Source organism: Palaemon carinicauda, chromosome 2 (assembly GCF_036898095.1).
Source record: "Palaemon carinicauda isolate YSFRI2023 chromosome 2, ASM3689809v2, whole genome shotgun sequence".
NCBI lineage: Eukaryota > Metazoa > Arthropoda > Malacostraca > Decapoda > Palaemonidae > Palaemon > Palaemon carinicauda.
Genome location: NC_090726.1, coordinates 197079746 through 197097809, shown reverse-complemented (window position 1 = coordinate 197097809; position 18064 = coordinate 197079746). Strand labels below are relative to the sequence as shown.

Below are 18064 nucleotides of genomic sequence, written 5' to 3'. Positions count from 1 at the left end.
AAAGGACCCTCCCTTCCTCCCCAATAGAGACACAGTGGACCGAGGAGAAAATTGAGTTCTTTGTTTACAATGAGTACTAGGTATCTGAACGACAGATGGCGCTGTTGAGTACACCCCCTACCTGTGTAGCGATCGCTGGCGAATTTTTACGTAGAGTTGTCTGTCGAGCAACAGAGTTGCAGCAATTATAATCAGCGGGTAAGTATATTCAAAAATTTATTTTATTATCAAAATAACATTTTTCTCTCTGTCGACTTGTCGACAAGACGTACTTTACTCGCTGTTGCTAAACTGGAGTTTTTCACATCTAATTGGTGAAGTACTATATTCTAGTTTTGAGCTTTCGCAATGCAGGTGTTTTATCTTCATCTTGAATCTTGAACTCGTTTTGGATAGATTTAATTATGGTGACAAAGAGAGTATGGACTTTCTTTCACTTTTAAATGGCCGACCCTTCCCTTAGACGGAAGTGTGTTTAGGCTTTTACTAATTATCTTATCACGTTATAAATTATTTATAGATTTTCCTCTATATATTTTATATCTCTCCGCCTTTATTAGGCCTCTTCGATTAACTTTCCATTTATTATAAACATATAAAAATAAATTTTAATGTTTTGTTTATATGCAACCTTTCCTGAGAGTAGGCGGTCCTAACTTGGAAACCGAAGTTAATCAACGTTGAGCCCTTTATATCGTAATTAGCTTTTAAAGAGCTAAGGATTTAAAACTTTTTAAATGTAATATGAAAGAATTTCTTTGATAGTCTTCGTACTGTTTTCAAAGATGAACTAACGTTTAGTTTATTTATGCTACGCAGTTGTTGACGTTCAGGACGTTCAACATGCGCTCTATCGTTACGATAGAGAGAGAGAGTATCACGGTTTCACTTTGCAGTAAGAGTAAATCGATTCTGACGTTTTGTTCATTCTTTCTTAGCTTAAATGTTTTAAATTCTATTTTAAAGGAACTTTTTAATTGAAAAACCTTTCAGTTTTTTCCTTTAGTCAAATAACATGTTTATTTGACGAAATATAATTGGGCTCTTCTCTTAGGTGCGAAATCAAGAGAGAAAGAGAGAGAGATAGAGACGGAGGGAGAGAGAGGAGAGAAAACGTTCCGTTCAAGCGGGTAACGTTGTTCTCGAGTTACTCTCGTCCCTAGTCTCTGTACGGGGAGGAAGGATAAAACGTTTTTAGTTTTTTATTCTCGTCCCCAGGCTATGTGCGGTGAGAGATTGAAAACGTAGTTTATAGGAACTAGTGTTTAGTCTCTTTCCCAGCCACTGATTTTTTTATCTTAAAATATGTTTTCTGTTTTTTGCTGGTATTAATGAGCTTGCATTATACGACTGATTTCGCAATTACTACCTTTTAATGAAGGGTAGAATTGCGTGTTTCAGGTAGAAATCAGTAAAAGTTTCGATTTCAGTGATATAAGTGCAAAACAGAAAATCGAAGTGATAAAGTGATATGCGCAAAGTGTTACAGTGTTGCGTCCGAGGGTTCGTCTGTTCGTGCCTGTCGTTCACCTAGTCCGGGACCTCTTGCATGCTCCCAAGCCCAGGGGAGAAGTAATGTCAAACGACTTATGGGTTCGAGAGGCTTTGATCAACGAACAGACGTTTTCCCTCTATGGTATCGGGTGTATCTTACCAAGATCTCCCCTACCATAAGACGAGAGAGACGTTGTTTCTCCTCGTCATCCGAAGGCTTTTCACATAAGAAACCTGTCACAAGGTTTCGAAGCCCTTAAGCGAAAGTCAGTCCTTTCAGGACAGGTCCAGCATCCTGGTTACAGCCATTAGGACAGCTCTGACCCTATGCAGTCATCGGATAACTGCTCGCCGCCTAACAAAAGCGTAACACAGACTCCGAGAGTCTTTTTTGTTGGCAAAGTGTTGCGGTCACAGACGTTACCCTCGTCTCTTACCACAACCATTTCCGTTGTTCCTTAATGGGTTGTATGGCAAGACATGCAGTATATGCTTGCCTCCCTTATGGAAGACTATTCTGCCGATTAGTCCGTTGAGTCTAGCCATTTATCTCATCGATATCCTGGCTTTCAGCCAACCTAACGTTCCTTTGTGCTTACTGTTGACGTTGGCGTAGCTAAGTCACGTCAGTCAGGTTGTTTAGAACCACACTCGATGCGGTCTCGTGTGGTTTTTCAGCCGCATTTGGACGTTAGGCCACTTGCTGATGCTCCTGTTGACGTTCAAGACGTTCACTAACAATCGGAGTTGACTTGTTTTGACGCTGTGCGTCAACCTCCGCATTCTAGAGTTGTTTTGACTGCTCAGTCTAGGCAGTCAAAGCAGTCTCGAGTGGACGCTGTGCGTCCTCACGCACCTGTTGTGGTTGACAGTTCAGTTGTTGACAGTTCACAGTCTGTCAAGCAGTTACATGACGTTGCGTTCTGGTCCGCTACTAATGCACCAGTGAGTATGGACTCTGCTTGTAAAGCATTGCCACCACGGTAGGTCTCTCCCTTGCTTGAGACTCAGCTTTTATCGGACAAGGTTCCTGTAGATGAGGAAGTTGTTGTTCCCCCTCCTACTGATATTCCCTTGAGGACTCTGTCAGATGGAGAGGAGCCTAAAGCTGCTTAGCCCCCTATGGACTCTAATTAAATCATGATGATTTTTTTTTAAGGATCTTTGTCCGGATCTTTTTGTAACTGCTGCTCCTCGTTCGCCTAAACATCAGAGCTTACACTAGGCCTAGCTACTTCGAAGCCGTTGTTTTTAAGCTAGTGCTCTCTCGCTCTCCTAGAGAGCTTTACGTTGGCTAGGCGACTGGTTTTTCACCAGGAGGAGTTTGGGGGATATAGCCTTTGCTTTCCCTTCTTTTAAACTGGCTTATAGAGCGAGAGTCTGATATGACACGAGAGAAGTTCTTGGCTTGGGAGTTCATGCCTCTGCCCAGATAGACTTCTCAAATCTCGTAGACTCTCCCTGGCGCCTGGCCAGGAGACGCTCCAAGTTTTTTACAGGTCAACTTCACAGCTGTTTTCGAGCCTTTGAAGTTTTGCTGTACAATTATGTCATGCATAAACAAGGCTTTCAGGGATGGAAAGCGGTACCGCCTCAGTCGCTAACCCCGTCTGTGGTAGCACCTGCTCCCGTAGACCCTAAATGGGCTTTGCTGCAAGACATGCAGTCCAAGCTTGCGTTCTTGATAGAGGACTTTAATGCGGAGAAGGTTGCTACTGAACCTTCTGGCCAACAACCTTCCAACCGGTCGGTTGTGCGCCCTGTTGACGCTGAGGTAACCTACTTGCGTCTGCCAGTTGAGGTGGTTCCTCCACCGATGCGACCCAGTGTGGGTTGCCAGCCGCACGTTGTCGTTAAGCGATGCTCGGAGGTGGTTGTTGACGTTCAGGACGTTCAACAACCAGCAGAGGTGACTTGTTTTGACGCAGTGCGTCAACCTCAGCAACCCGGTAGGGTGTTGACTGCACAACCCAGACGGTCTAGACAGTCTCGGGTTGACGCTGTGCTTCCTCGCGCACCCATGGTTGTTGACAGTTCACAGACTGTGCAGCAGTTCCATGATGTTGCGTCCGGCTCCGTCACGCATGCACCAGTGCGACCGGACTCAGCGAGCCAGACGTTGCCCACTCCGTTGCCGTTTCCTCATCAGTTTTCGGATGAGGAGCCCTCTGATGAGGACGTTGCTAAACAACAAGACGATCAGCCCCCAGAATAGATCAAGCCCTGCTATCCATCCAGAAGATGCTGAGGAAGGAACGCTGCTCAGTCAGGCTGTGGATGAGTATGGTAGGGACGCTGTCATCCGTGGAACAATTTGTGTCACTAGGAAGACTACACCTCCGTCCTCTTCATACCATCTAGCTTTTCACTGGAAAAAGGACAAGACGCTAGAAGCGGTCTCGATCCCGGTTTCCGAAAAGATAAAGTCTTGTCTGACTTGGTGGAATGACAATATCAACCTAAGAGAGGGTCTTCCCCTGGTTGTTCAGACTCCCAACCACGTTCTCCTCTCGGACGCATCGGATGTGGGCTGGGGCGCGACACTAGACGGTCGGGAATGCTCAGGACTGTGGAACTCGAGTCAGAGGAGCATGCATATCAACTGCAAGGAGCTGTTGGCAGTACATCTGGCCTTGAAAAGCTTCAAGTCTCTCCTTCGAGGCAAAGTGGTGGAAGTTAACTCGGACAACACCACGGCCTTGGCGTACATCTCCAAACAAGGAGGTACCCACTCACTGACGTTGTACGAGATCGCAAGGGACCTGCTCATCTGGTCAAAAGGTCAAGACATCTCCCTAGTAACGAGGTTCATCCAAGGCGACTTGAACGTCATAGCAGATTGTCTCAGTCGGAAAGGGCAAGTAATTCCAACCGAATGGACCCTCCACAAGGATGTGTGCAAGAGACTTTGGGCCACTTAGGGTAAACCATCCATAGATCTCTTTGCAACCTCGCTGACCAAGAGGCTTCCAATCTATTGCTCTCCAGTCCCGGACCCAGCAGCAATACATATAGATGCTTTCCTCCTAGATTGGTCACATCTGGATCTCTACGCATTCCCACCGTTCAAGATTGTCAACAAGGTACTGCAGAAGTTCGCCTCTCACGAAGGGACAAGGTTGACGTTAGTTGCTTCCCTCTGGCCCGCGAGAGAATGGTTCACCGAGATACTGCGATGGTTAGTAGACGTTCCCAGTAGTCTTCCTCTAAGGGTAGACCTTCTACGTCAGCCACACGTAAAGAAGGTACTCCAAAGCCTCCTCGCTCTTCGTCTGACTGCCTTCAGACTATCGAAAGACTCTCGAGAGCTAGAGGCTTTTCGAAGGAAGCAGCCAGTGCGATTGCTAGAGCAAGGAGAGCGTCTTCCATTAGAGTCTACCAATCGAAGTGGGAAGTCTTCCGAGACTGGTGCAAGTCAGTTTCTGTATCCTCGACCAGTACCTCTGTAGCTCAAATAGCTGTTTTTCTCTTATACCTGAGAAAAGGACGATCCCTTTCAGCTCCCACTATCAAGGGCTACAGAAGCATGTTGGCATCGGTCTTCCGGCATAGAGGCTTAGATCTTTCCAAACATAAAGATCTGCAAGACCTCCTTAAGTCTTTTGAGACCACCAAGGAGCGTCGTTTGGCTACCGCTGGATGGAATTTAGACGTGGTACTAAGATTCTTCATGTCAGACAGGTTGGAGCCGTTACAATCAGCCTCCCTGAAAGATCTCACTCTTAAGACTCTTTTCCTGGTATGCTTAGCCTCGGCTAAAAGAGTCAGTGAGATTCATGCCTTCAGCAAGAACATCGGATTTTCGTCAGAAAAAGCCACTTGTTCGCTGCAACTTGGTTTTCTAGCCAAAAATGAGCTGCCTTCTCGGCCTTGGCCTAAATCTTTCGATATCCCCAGCTTATCGGAGATCGTAGGCAATGAACTAGAAAGAGTCATATGCCCTGTTAGAGCTCTTAAGTTCTGTTTAAAGCGTACTAAACCTTTACGAGGCCAATCTGAAGCTTTATGGTGTTCAGTTAAGAAACCATCCTTGCCTATGTCAAAGAATGCTTGGTCAGACTTTATCAGATTGTTCATACGAGAAGCTCATTCACATCTGAGTGAGGAAGACCGAACTTTGCTTAAGGTGAAGACGCACGAAGTTAGAGCTGTAACAACTTCCGTGGCCTTTAAGCAAAATATATCTCTGCAAAGTATAATGGACGCAACCTATTGGAGAAGCAAGTCAGTGTTCGCGTCATTTTACTTGAAAGATGTCCAGTCTCTTTACAAGAACTGCTACACACTGGGACCATTCGTAGCAGCGAGTGCAGTAGTGGGTGAGGGCTCAACCACTACAATTCCCTAATTCCTTATCCTTTTAATCTGTCTCTTGAAGTGTTGTTTTTTTATGGGTTGTCCGGAAGGCTAAGAAGCCTTTCGCATCCTGGTTGATTTGGCGGGTGGTCAAAGTCATTTCTTGAGAGCGCCTAGATTAGGGGTTTGATGAGGTCCTGTTGTATGGGTTGCAACCCTTGATACTTCAGATCCTAGGGGTCGATCAGCATCCTAAGAGGATCGCGAGGCTCCGTAAGGAAGACGTACTTAAAAGGCAGAGTAATTGTTCAAGTCGACTTCCTTACCAGGTACCTATTTATTTTGTTTTTGTTATTTTGATAACTTCTAAAATGAAATAAAAAACTCTTAGCTCATAAAAGTGTAAACATATATTACTGGTCTCTACCCACCATCCTGGGTGTGAATCAGCTATATAATCACCGGCTAAGTTAAATATTGAAAAATGTTATTTTGATTATAAAATAAATTTTTGAATATACTTACCCGGTGATTATAAATTAAATGACCCTCCCTTCCTCCCCAATAGAGACGCAGTGGGACGAGGAGAAAATTGAGTCTTTGTTTACATTGAGAGCTGGGTATCTGGTCGACAGATGGCGCTGTTGGGCACACCCGCAACCTGTGTAGCGATCGCTGGCGAGTTTTTCCGTAGAGTTGTCTGTCGAGCAACAGAGTTGCAGCTATATAATCACCGGGTAAGTATATTCAAAAATTTATTTTATAATCAAAAATAACATTTTTACATTATTACTGATCTTAAAATATTGTATGCTTTTTTATTCACTTCTCATATACAGTTTATTTATTTCCTTTCCTCACTTGGCTGCTTTCCCTGCCGGAGCCCTTTGGGTTATAGAATTCTGATTTTCCAACTAGGGTTGTAACTTTGCTAATAATAATAATAATAGAAATAAAATTTAAACTTTAAAGGCCTCCACTCCAGCCATGTGAGTTTAATTTCCTTATTAATTAGTCTGGTTAGTGTGGTGGCCGATGTGGTAACATCCCTGACTGATGTATGCCTGACTGGGGTTCGAGTCCCGCTTAAACTCGTTAGTTCCTTTAGTCGATGCCAACCTCACCATCCTTGTGAGCTAATGATGGGGGTGTTTTGAGGAGCCTTTAGGTCTATCTGCAGTCATTTCCTGGCCCTCCTTGGTCCTAGCTTGGGTGGAGAGAGGGTTTTTGCGCTGATCATATGTATATATAATGAGTCTCTAAGGCATTGTCCTGCTTGATAGGGCAATGTCACTGTCCTTGGCGTCTGCCATTCATGAACGACCTTTAAATGATGATAATGACCAAGCATCTGCACTTTTAGACGTTACTTGATGGCCTTTGTAACATTCTTTCAGATCCTAGCTGTTCTTTATTTTTATCCTTCAACTTTACCTCAATTTCCACTTCCTTTCTTCCATTTAGCAGTCCAGCCTCTTTCAAAATTTACTTCATAGTATAGCTGCTGGGTTTTCCCTTAGTTGCTTTTGGGTTCTTAATGGCCTAACAGGCACCACCGTCCGACTGTATAGTCGAATACTTTGCGAGTTGTTACATCTCCAATTTCAAAGTAGATAGGATAGATTATTATTATTATTACTTGCTAAACTACAATCCTAGTTGGAAAAGCAGGATGCTATAACCCCAGGGGCTCCAACAGGGAAAATAGAATATTTTAAGTATTTAGATATCAAGGTATGTACACTTGGACACAGAAAATCCTAGTACACCCTGCTCTGATGAATTGCACCCAGCCACGCCCTTACTGCATGGAAGTACCTTTGTTTAGCCCTGCCCACCACCTCTGCCATCTCTCCCTACACTATCTGTTTGGTTACTTGTTGAAAAGCAAGTACAAGTATGTTACAGGGTGTAAATTTTTGAATATACCAGGAACTCCTGTGTCCAACTGTACCTTAGAAAATTTAACATGTTGAACTATTGTAATGGCATTTGACTGGAGGGTTGTGTAATCATGTATATTTTGTCAGAATGACATTTCATTGCTTTATGGTCTGCAGAATAAAGTATTAAATATTATTACAATTAGCGAGTGATTTGAGCAAGTTGATAAAAATATTTGTATTCTAAGATCACATGCATTTTCACATACTGTATATTCTGAGGAACTGCCTCTGAAATTCTTTACAGTATAGTGGTTTTATTAATTTATTTGTGTTTTCATTCTGTTCATACAATTTCAGGCTATATCCCCCGGCAAGAAAATAAAACGAGAAGATGGTGAAAGGCCTCCAAAGAAAATGAAAGATTCAAGTGGGAAAGCAAGAGATATTTTATCATCCCCAGGGCCACCACCTGGAATAAAACCTCCAAAGGTGAGAGTAAAAGTTTCTAAGAGTATTTTGTAATTATATGGATTCTAAACATTGTTAAAGATGGATATCTTTTATTTCACTTCTGAATACAAAGATATGCTTAACTACCCGAAATGGAATTGTACTGTATATTTGTGCTTCTGCCTGAACCATCTTATATTCAATAAGTAGATTAATGATCAAGATTTAAGTGCAGTACATAATTATATGTTAAAGTCATGGATTTGCACTAAAAATTTGTTTGTTTCGACACAGATACAAACCTTCGCTATTTATAGGGTATTACTTTCGGCAACGGTGAAAACCAGCCAAGGCAATTTTAGTGAGGGATAATTACCCCATCCACTAGTTAGTGTCGGTTGAGTAACCACTTTTGCTTTTGGCTCAGTAGAGTGCGGACGTGCTGTCTCTCTCTCCTGTTAAACAAACTGCCTTGACTTTTCCTTTTTCTTTTGTGTGTATTGGTGTGTGTTTGGTTATTGTCCCGCTATGCGGACATGTCCAGGAATTGAATGCCGCCGCTGCGGCACCTTCATGTCGTCCGTGGAGACGGACCTCCACCCTTTATGACTGGCTTGCCGGGGAACTCGGTGTTTGCGGGACAACACCTGTTCCGAGTGTAGGGAGTGGCCTGCCTCCCAGTGGGAGAGGTTTGCGCGTAAGAAGAAGTCTAAACGTGAATCTTCGCTTTCGGTGTCTTCCTCGAAATTGAAGAAATCGCAGGCTTCTGCTTCCTCTACGCCCAAATCTCTGCCCGAAGCTAATCCTCGACCAAGCCCTCCCAGGGCACGGTCGAGCAGTAGCGCAGGGCTTGTGACTCCAGGTCAACCCTGTGGGATAGATGAAGGTGGCGGCTCCCCTAGTGAGTCGGCTCCTTCTCTTCCCCCAGGGAGCGCCTGTTCTTTTCCAGACCTTGTGTCTTTGTGGCCATCGCTGGGCGTCAATGGTCCCCCTACGAAGGAAGTTCTCCTCAAACTCCTCCAAAGGGGAGCAGAGAGAAGGCGGCCATCTCCTTCCTCTGCGGAGGTTGATCCTCCTCTTCTGGGCGCAGGTGCTGTTGCCCTTCGGTCAGGCCGAAGAGTTAGCTAACCCACCAGGGGCGGTGGCAGGGCTCTCTCCAAGGCAAGCTTCTCCTTCGGGGGAACATATCTCTCGTTCGCAAGAGAAGATTGCCTCTATGCATCGGCAATCTCCTTACGCTTTAGGTTCTCCTCCAGAGGCGGAAAGAGAACCTTGTTATAAGCGTAGTTCTCCTTCGGGTGAACTCTCCTCCCCTGTGGAGGAATTATCTGTAGACCTTAATCAGTCTCCCTCTCGGGTGGAGTCTGTTGAACGTTCCTCTCCGGAGGTTCTTAGAGTGGAGGGGTGGGTAACCCTTCTCCACACCGGACGTTCTCCTCCTCGGGCTGTGAGGAAACGTCTTTTTGAACCTACTGGTTCTCCTCACGTTGACCCTTCGGGGTCTCGTGACGATCACCCTTTGAGCTGGCCTGATCGTGAGCCTTCGGGCTCTCATCATGTTGATCCTGTGGGTTCTCATGACAGCAGGAGTCCTTCGGGTCTCCGTCGCACTGAACCTTCGGGCTCTCACGACTTGAAACCTTTGGGTTTCTGTTATGCTTAACCCTCGGGCTCTCGTAACGACGGTAATGTTGAACCCTCGGGTTCTCGTACCGTCAGTCATGTTAATCCTTCGGGATCTCATGACAGAGGAACCTCGGGTCCTCGTTACGTTGACCCTTTGGGGTCTCGTAACTCGTAACCTGAGTTACGCTGAACCCTTGGGCTCTCGTAACTTTAGTCTCGCTAACACTTCGGTGTATTGTGACAGAGAAGCTTCAGTTTCTCATTGCGTTGATCCTTCGGGTTCGTGCAACACAGTTCACGCTGAACTTTCAGGTTCTCGTGACCATAGTCACTCTTTTTTATGACAGAGAGTTTTCAAACTCTTGTTGTGTTGATCGTTCGCGCTCACACAACACAAGTTATTGTGAACCTTCGGGTGAGCGTAGCAGTGAGTTCTCTCACCAACCTGAGAGCTCTCGCACGCACAACCAAGTTGGCACGCACGGCCAAATTGGCGCGCATGACCGGATCGGCGTGCACGACCGACTTGGCGCGCGCAAATAAAATGGCGAACATTGCGCGCGGGTTCATCTTATGGCGCGCCATATGCGCGAACATCCTGTTGCTCGCCATGCGCTCGAACAACCTACTGCGCGCCATGCGCGCGAGCAACCTTATGCACGCCAGGTGCGCGCAATCGGGAGGGCTGCGCACGCGGACACCCTTCCGCCTACCAACAGTTTGGTGCAAGAGCGCACGACTATCTTGGCGCTCACAATCAGTCTCTCAAGCCCCTTAGGCCTCAACAGAGACAACAGTCGCCTGCGCGACCAAGCCCAGATGCTATCCCTAAGGGTAGGCCTGTGCCGATCTTACCTGTAGGAAAGCCTCCATCATACAAGAGGGTTAGGAAACCTGCCCAGGTTTCTAAATCCAGGGAGCAGTTCTTTCCTAAGGACCTCCCCCTTAGTTCCTCAGGAGCCCGTGACCCCCCATGGCTTAGCACCTTATTCAATGTAATGCACGAAGCCATGAAAGGAGTCGTTCCCCGCTCCCAGTCCTTAGGTGACACACCTAGGATCCCCTTATCGCCTCCTCTCTTCCCAGGGTCCTCTCCTCCCTCCGATCCTAGGAGGAGTTCGGAAGATCTGGATGAGATTAGGCAAGAACCTCAGGGTAGCCCCCTGCAGTTCAAGATGCCACAGGCCAGACCAAAGGGGAAAAGGAAAAGGATTCGTCCTTCGCCCCCCCCCCCCCCCAGGAGGATAGGGTTACTTCATATGGAGACTCCTTCCATCCTTTACCGTTCGAGATAGTGTCTAAGTAGGCATGACCTGCGACCGGATGGGACTTACATTCCACCTGTAAGCCGACGGAGTCCTCTAGGCCCTTGGGGACAGAGGACCTCCGGTGTCGTGGGAGGGAACCAAAGGATTTGTTCACCATCCACAAATCCTCGGCCAGGCTTCCTTCCTCACTGCCTCCCAGGCAGCCGGAAGCGAGCACCTCCTCGGCAGTCTCCCTATCCCCAGTCTATCCAGTTGATGACTTCGACCCACTCCGGGCTCCTATGGATGAGAGCTCGGACGTGGAAGGGCAGAGCGATCTCAAGGACAACGCTCTGCCAGCAGCCGCTAGCCCTAAGCTTACAGAGGATGAGAGGAAGGAGTCGAAACACGTCTTCTGGCAGGTCCTAGCCTGCATCCGTTCCATCAATGGACTTCCAGATCCATCGGCAGCCCCTCTATATGGAAAAGAAACGGTCCTTTACCAGTTCTATGGCACTCAGAAACCTCATAGGACCAGTGCAGCTTTGCCCTGGTCAAAGGGGTTGAAGAGTGCCAAACAGAAGGCAGTGACCCAGGCAACTGGGTCCACCTCTTCTCTCCGCTCCAACTCGTCCTCTAAGCTCCTACCTCCTCCGTATGTGTTTCAGAGGAGGTACTACGAGATCCTCGGGGAATCTCTTCCAACGCTGCCTCTCGACCACTCTATAGAGGCACTCTCGAAGGCCACCCCCTTCGAGGAACTTATGGGACTTCCAGTCTCCTTTTCAGCCTCCTAAACCAGGAGAAGGTGGCGAAGTACGCCATGCAGGGGCTACTTCGTGGCTGGATTTCTGGGTAGGATCCTTAGGACAACTGATGCGGTCTAAAGACCTGTCTCAGGAGTCCTCCAAGAAGTCTTTGGAGACTTTCCTATTGTCTGGCACTCGGGCCATCGAGTTCCTCCCCCTTCAGGTAGTGAACCTTTTGGCCAACACTATCCTGAAGAGGAGAAATGCCGTCATAGGCAAGTTCCATAGACATCTCCCTGAGGCCGAAGTAGCGAGACTGAGAAATGCTCCTTTCGAGGGCAATTCTTTGTTCCATCCCGAGGATGTCGAGCAGGTGGCAGAGAGGTGGAGGAAGTACAGTCAGGACTCCCTCATCCAAAAGGTCTTAACAGCTAGACCTTACCCCTCTCAGCCACAGTGGAAAGCACAGCAAAACCCGCAGCCGAAAAGGGCTAGAGACCCAAAACAGCAGGGTAAAAAGGGTGCAAAGCAGGCCTTTCACAGCAAAAAAGTCCTTTCGTGGAGGAAAGGGTAAGAAGGGATCTGGCCGAGGCCGGTCCCAATAAGACAGACAATCCTCCCATTTGCCCACCTGAGGGGGGATGCCTGCAAAGCCGCTGGCAGAGGTGGCTTCACCACAGGGCCACACCCTGGACGGTCGAGGCGATTCGTTCAGGGTATCGTATCCTGTTCACGCTCTCCCTCCCTCCACTGACTCGAGTGCCGATTCCATCGAACTCCTGTGCGAAGGGATCCGCACAGGAGTTTCCCCTCAGGGCAGAAGTCCAGTCCATGTTGGAGAAGTACACTCTCCAGGAGGTCCTCGACGGTTCCCCAGGCATCTACAGTCGACTCTTTCTTGTGAAAAAGGCCTCTGGAGGCTGGAGACCAGTCAGACCTCTCGGCCCTGAACAGGTTTGTTGAACAGACACCTTTCAGGAAGGAGACGGCCGACACAGTCAGACAAGCGATAAGACCCCAGGACTTCATGTGCACTCTAGATCTGAAGGACGCATACTTCCAGATCCCAATTCATCCGTCTTCCAGGAAGTATCTGAGATTCATGTTCAATCAAAATCATTACCAGTTCAAGGTACTGTGTTTCGGTCTTTCCACAGCACCCCAGGTATTCACGAGAGTATTCACCCTAGTATCATCTTGGGCTCACAGAGTCGGCATCCGTCTCCTAAGATACTTGGACGACTGGCTGATTCTGGCAGACTCGGAGGCGGCCCTTCTCCGCCACCGAGACGAGCTTCTAAGGTTTTGCCAGGATCTGGGGATCGTGGTAAACCTCGAGAAGTCTCAACTGCTCCCCTCTCAAGAACTGGTATACCTAGGCATGTGATTAAACACCCTAAGGCACAAAGCGTTTCCATCAGACGAAAGGATCCAAAGACTGAGGGAGATAGCACAGGTCTTCCTCAGTCGGGAAGAGATCCCGGCGCAGTATTGGCTTCGCCTTCTCAGTCACCTCTTTTCCCTGACCCAACTGGTCCCCAACAGTTGCCTCAGAATGAGAGCCCTCCAGTGGCGACTAAAATCCCAGTGGAACCAACACTCCGATTCCCGGGATCACCTAGTCCGTATAGGTCTAGAGGAACAGTCGGACCACAGGTGGTGGCTGGCTGAGCCAACCTCTGGAAAGGGGTCTATCTTCTCATCTCTCCCCCGGAATTGATGCTTTTTTTGGATGCATCAAAAGGAGGGTGGGGGCTCACGTGCTGCACCATTACATCTCCGGCCAATGGTCCGAATCAGAAAGGTACCAGCACATAAATCTCTTGGAGATGTGGGCAGCCTTTCTGGCCCTCAAAAAGTTCCACCAGGTCCTGGCGGGGCACTCCGTGGTGTTGATGAGCGACAACACCACGGTAGTAGCTTATCTAAGCAAACAGGGCAGTACCTTTTCGCAGCAGCTGTGCCATCTTGCTGTAGAGATACTCTGATGGGCAGAGGACAACTCAGTGACTATCAGCTCGCTTCATTCTGGGCAAGCGGAATGTGCTAGCAGACAAGCTGAGCAGAACGACTCAGATAGTTGACACCGAGTGGTCTTTGAATCCTCTGATAGCCAACAAAGTCTTGACTTTGTGGGGTTCCCCGACTGTGGATCTGTTCGCAATGGCCCTGAATTTCAGGCTCCCGTTGTACTGCTCCCGAGTCCTGGATCCCGTATCCCCAAGCTCTTTGGCAAGATGCTTTCCAACAACGGTGGATAAACCTGGACGCTTACGCGTTTCCCCATTCAACTTGCAAATGACCCTCATAGCTCCGCTATGGCATCACGCAGAATGGTTCCCGGACCTTCTGCATCTCCTCATGGAGATCCCGAGGGAGTTTCCTCCACAGCGCGACCTCCTCAAACAACCACATGCCAACATCTTCCACAAAGCCGTAGCTTCGCTTTGACTTCACGACTGGAGACTATCCAGCACCTCCTCACACAGAGAGGCTTTTCACAACCAGTTGCGAAAAGAATGGCTGGACATCTCAGGAGATCCACAGAGGCAGTCTACCAGGCAAAGTGGTCAGTTTTCTGTGGTTGGTATCGTGGAAGGGGTATCTCTCCCCTCGATGCCTCTGTTCCAACTATAGCGGAGTTTCTTGTATACCTTCGGGAAGAAATGCTTCTCCCGGTCTCGGAAGTCAAAGGCTACCGCTCAGCCTTGAGTCTCGCCTTTAGACTGAAAGGAGTCGATATTTCCTCCTCGTTGGAACTTTCATTGCTCATACGCAGTTACGAGCTTACTTGTCCCCAGGCAGAGCTAAGACCTCCCCCTTGGAACGTGGTTCGGGTCCTCAGGTCGCTGAAGGGCTTCCCCTATGAACCACTATGCCAGGCCTCCGATTGCCACCTCACGTGGAAGACTGTGTTCCTGCTCACTCTGGCTTTGGCCAAGAGAGTCAGCGAACTTCATGGTCTATCTGCTGATGTCTCCCACTCTAGGAGATGGGGGAAAGTAATCCTCAACTACATCCCTGAGTTTGTAGCTAAGACTCAAAATCCGGGTGTGCCGGACTCCAAGTTCGGCCCATTTCAGATAGAGTCTTCGTTCTGTAACCGAAGATCCAGACCAACTGTTACTATGTCCAGTAAGGAGTCTGAGGTGTTACTTAAAAAGAACAGCAAAAGCTCGTCCTCGTGTACGAGCACTTTTTGTCAGCACGGGGAAGGTCAAGAGGAGGGTCACGAGGAATACTATTTCCTCCTGGATAAGGAAAGTACTCAAATACGCTCTATATCCAGATCCTCCTCTGTCCAACCGACCCAAAGCTCATGATGTCAGAGGCATTGCAACGTCTCTGCCGTTCGAGAAGAATTTTTCTGTGGCACAGGTATTGCAAACAGGCGTGTGTAAGCGTCAGACGACCTTCACAGCCCACTACCTGAAAAACGTAACCCACAGGAGCATGGAAACCTCCTCCATTGGTCCTGTGGTGGCTGCACAACAAGTGATCTAATGCCTCAGGCTCCTTGATGGACAAGTAGCAGAGGGTTGAGGGCCGAGGTTACCCGGGTTAGTCTGGGGTGATTGAAAAGAATGTCTGGCTCACTTCTTTCTTTCTCCTTCTCTCCCCCCCCCCTTGAAACAGCTCCGCAAGACCGAAGCATAGCTGACCTCACCCCTCTGCAGGTAAGATTAATTTCCCTTGTGCATCTTGAGTATGAATAAATACTTTGTTACGTCACCAATACCTCTTGAGGGAGGGTATTGGATATGTCTTAGAATCCTCGAGTTCCTACGTAAAGACAAGCCACGAGTCTCTCTCACACAAGCTTCTGCAGGCTGCTATCATTGAGTTACCTTGTGACTACTTTGATTTTAGCGAGAGTAGGGTTCCCACTAATTATATCAAAGATCAATTAGAGGGAACCCCGGGTCATGACCAAGGCCAGTTGGTAGAACTTCCTCCCTCCTAAGAGTAAGTCACCTTATAAATAGCGAAGGTTTTTAAGTTGTTGGAACAAATAACAAATTTGGAAATAATTTGTATTTTTCCTAACGTACAAAGCTGGAGCTATTTATACAAATTGGCCCGCCACCCTGTCCCCCTAGAAGTCCTGCCAGAAAGCAAAAGTGGTTACTCAACCGACAGGTGTGAGTGAGCGGGGTAGCCAGTCTACCCCACCACCCTCCCGCTAACTAGCGGATGGGGTAATTATCATTCACTAAAATTGTCTTGGCTGGTTTTCAGCGTTGCCGAAAGTAATATCCTATAAATAGCTCCAGGTTTGTATGTTAGGAAAAATACAAATTATTTCCAAATTTGTTATTTTAGATAAATTTCATTTATTACTAAACATTACTTCTGCATTTTGAGTTCATTGTAACTGCATTTGTCATTAAGGCAAAATGTAAATCTTTGAATTTGGATATGATAATATTTAAAATTAGTATGAACCACATTTGGACTTCATAATGTATTGAATTCTTGAGAACAGAAAGTAATTGTTTTTCTTGATTATTTTTATATTATTATTCTACCCTTACATCTTACAGGTAAAATGTTCTGTCCTGAAATATGAGCCAGTCTTTGATGTACCTGACCTGGGGCCTCCCGAGCAACCAAAACCACCGCCTCCAAAGAATGACATCACAAATCGCTTTTGGGCAAACGTAGAGCAGTATTGCCAAGAAATTACTGTTGATGACATAAAGGTCAGTTATAGTTTTTTTTCCAGTTTTTAAGTATAAAATAACTTTACACATAATGTATTTTGGTTATAGTACTGTATATGTGTTACACTGTACTTTTCCTTGAAGCAAGAATTAAATTTTATATTATGGAGATATTCAAGGTAACGACATCGGACTCAAGTTTTCTCTTGGTATTACTGTTCAGTAACCAGTCTCCTCTTATTAGATTACTCTTGATAGTTGTTTACCAAATCTTGTACTGAATTATAGTATACTTGAAATTAAGTTTATATATAATGAGTGTAGACTAGCATGGCTTCATTTCAAACCTAGAATTGTACCTTTATATCTAATAACACATCTCTGAGTCAATATTGCTTTATTAGTATTTTGTCAGTTGATGAAGTTCAATAAATCACAGTACAGTTTTTTACGATTTATATTATGAGAGTACAGTATTGATAAATATATTGCATTGTACAGTATATAATCTTATAGTGTCATGGCTGTAATTTAACTATAAAAGATACAGTCCAATATTTATTAAATTCTTTTGGGTTATATTGTTTAGGTGATTTTAAATTTCAGGTTGGTAATAAGCAGAGCTTATTGAAGTGGTTATTGATTTTATATGTAATTGGTATGTTTTTTTTTTAATTCTTTCAACTTGATGTAAACAAAAATAACCAAAATTCTGCCTGATATAGGAATATTTTCCAATTCCTTGAAGCTAAGGCATTTAGTGAATAAATTTTATAATTTAGCAAAATATCATAAGACATTTTTTACAGATCCTTTTCTATACCATATTACCATTTACATTACGAATGTTTTTCCTGTTTCAGATGCTAGAAGACTTGATTAATAATCCAAATGATGACAGTGATTACTACAAGATTCCACCACTAGGTCGACATTACACATTACGTTGGGCCCAAGAGGACTTGCAGGTACTGCAGTGTCAATTTTGTTAATACCATTCATTTTTCTAAATTAATACTTTTGAGTTGTGTAATTTTTTTGTAAATAAAAACCCATTTCCTTATCCTGTTTCATGTGCTTTGCTAAAGTCCAAATTCCTTTGTTGACAAGGAAAAAAAGTGTCAAACTGTTGTAGTAGGTTAGCTTATACATGCAAGGTCTCTTAACATTCTATTATAGTTGGATAGTTGAATCCCTTTTTGTGGTCTGATTAAACTGTAAAATAGCCATAGGATATGGTAAATCAGGGTCAAGTAAATGGACTTTTTTTAAAGAAATTTTACACATACATATACCAAAGGCACTTCCCCCAATTTTGGGGGGTAGCCGACAACAACAAGAAACAAAACAAAAAGGGGACCTCTACTCTCTACGTTCCTCCAGCCTAACCAGGGACTCAGCCGAGTTCAGCTGGTACTGCTAGGGTGCCACAGCCCAACCTCCCACATTTCCACCACAGATGAAGCTTCATACTGCTGAGTCCCCTACTGCTGCTACCTCCGCGGTCATCTAAGGCACCGGAGGAAGCAGCAGGGCCTACCGGAACTGCGTCACAAAAAAATTTTAGTTAAGAGAAAATCGAGGAGTCTATTCTTAAAACTTGGTAAAAAATGAACTTATTTTTAAACATTTCAAAAAGATCATTTACTAAG

General features: G+C 46.0%; 1 protein-coding gene across 1 annotated transcript in view; it reads left to right on the top strand.

Annotated features, from left to right (window-relative positions):
• Positions 1-18064, top strand: part of LOC137621816 (transcriptional adapter 3-A-like) — a 63678-nt gene that overhangs the window by 29544 nt on the left and 16070 nt on the right. The window contains exons 4-6 of the mRNA XM_068352326.1: positions 8034-8165; positions 16293-16451; positions 17276-17380. Coding sequence (XP_068208427.1) covers positions 8034-8165; positions 16293-16451; positions 17276-17380 — 396 coding nt within the window. The remainder of the gene's footprint in view (positions 1-8033; positions 8166-16292; positions 16452-17275; positions 17381-18064) is intronic.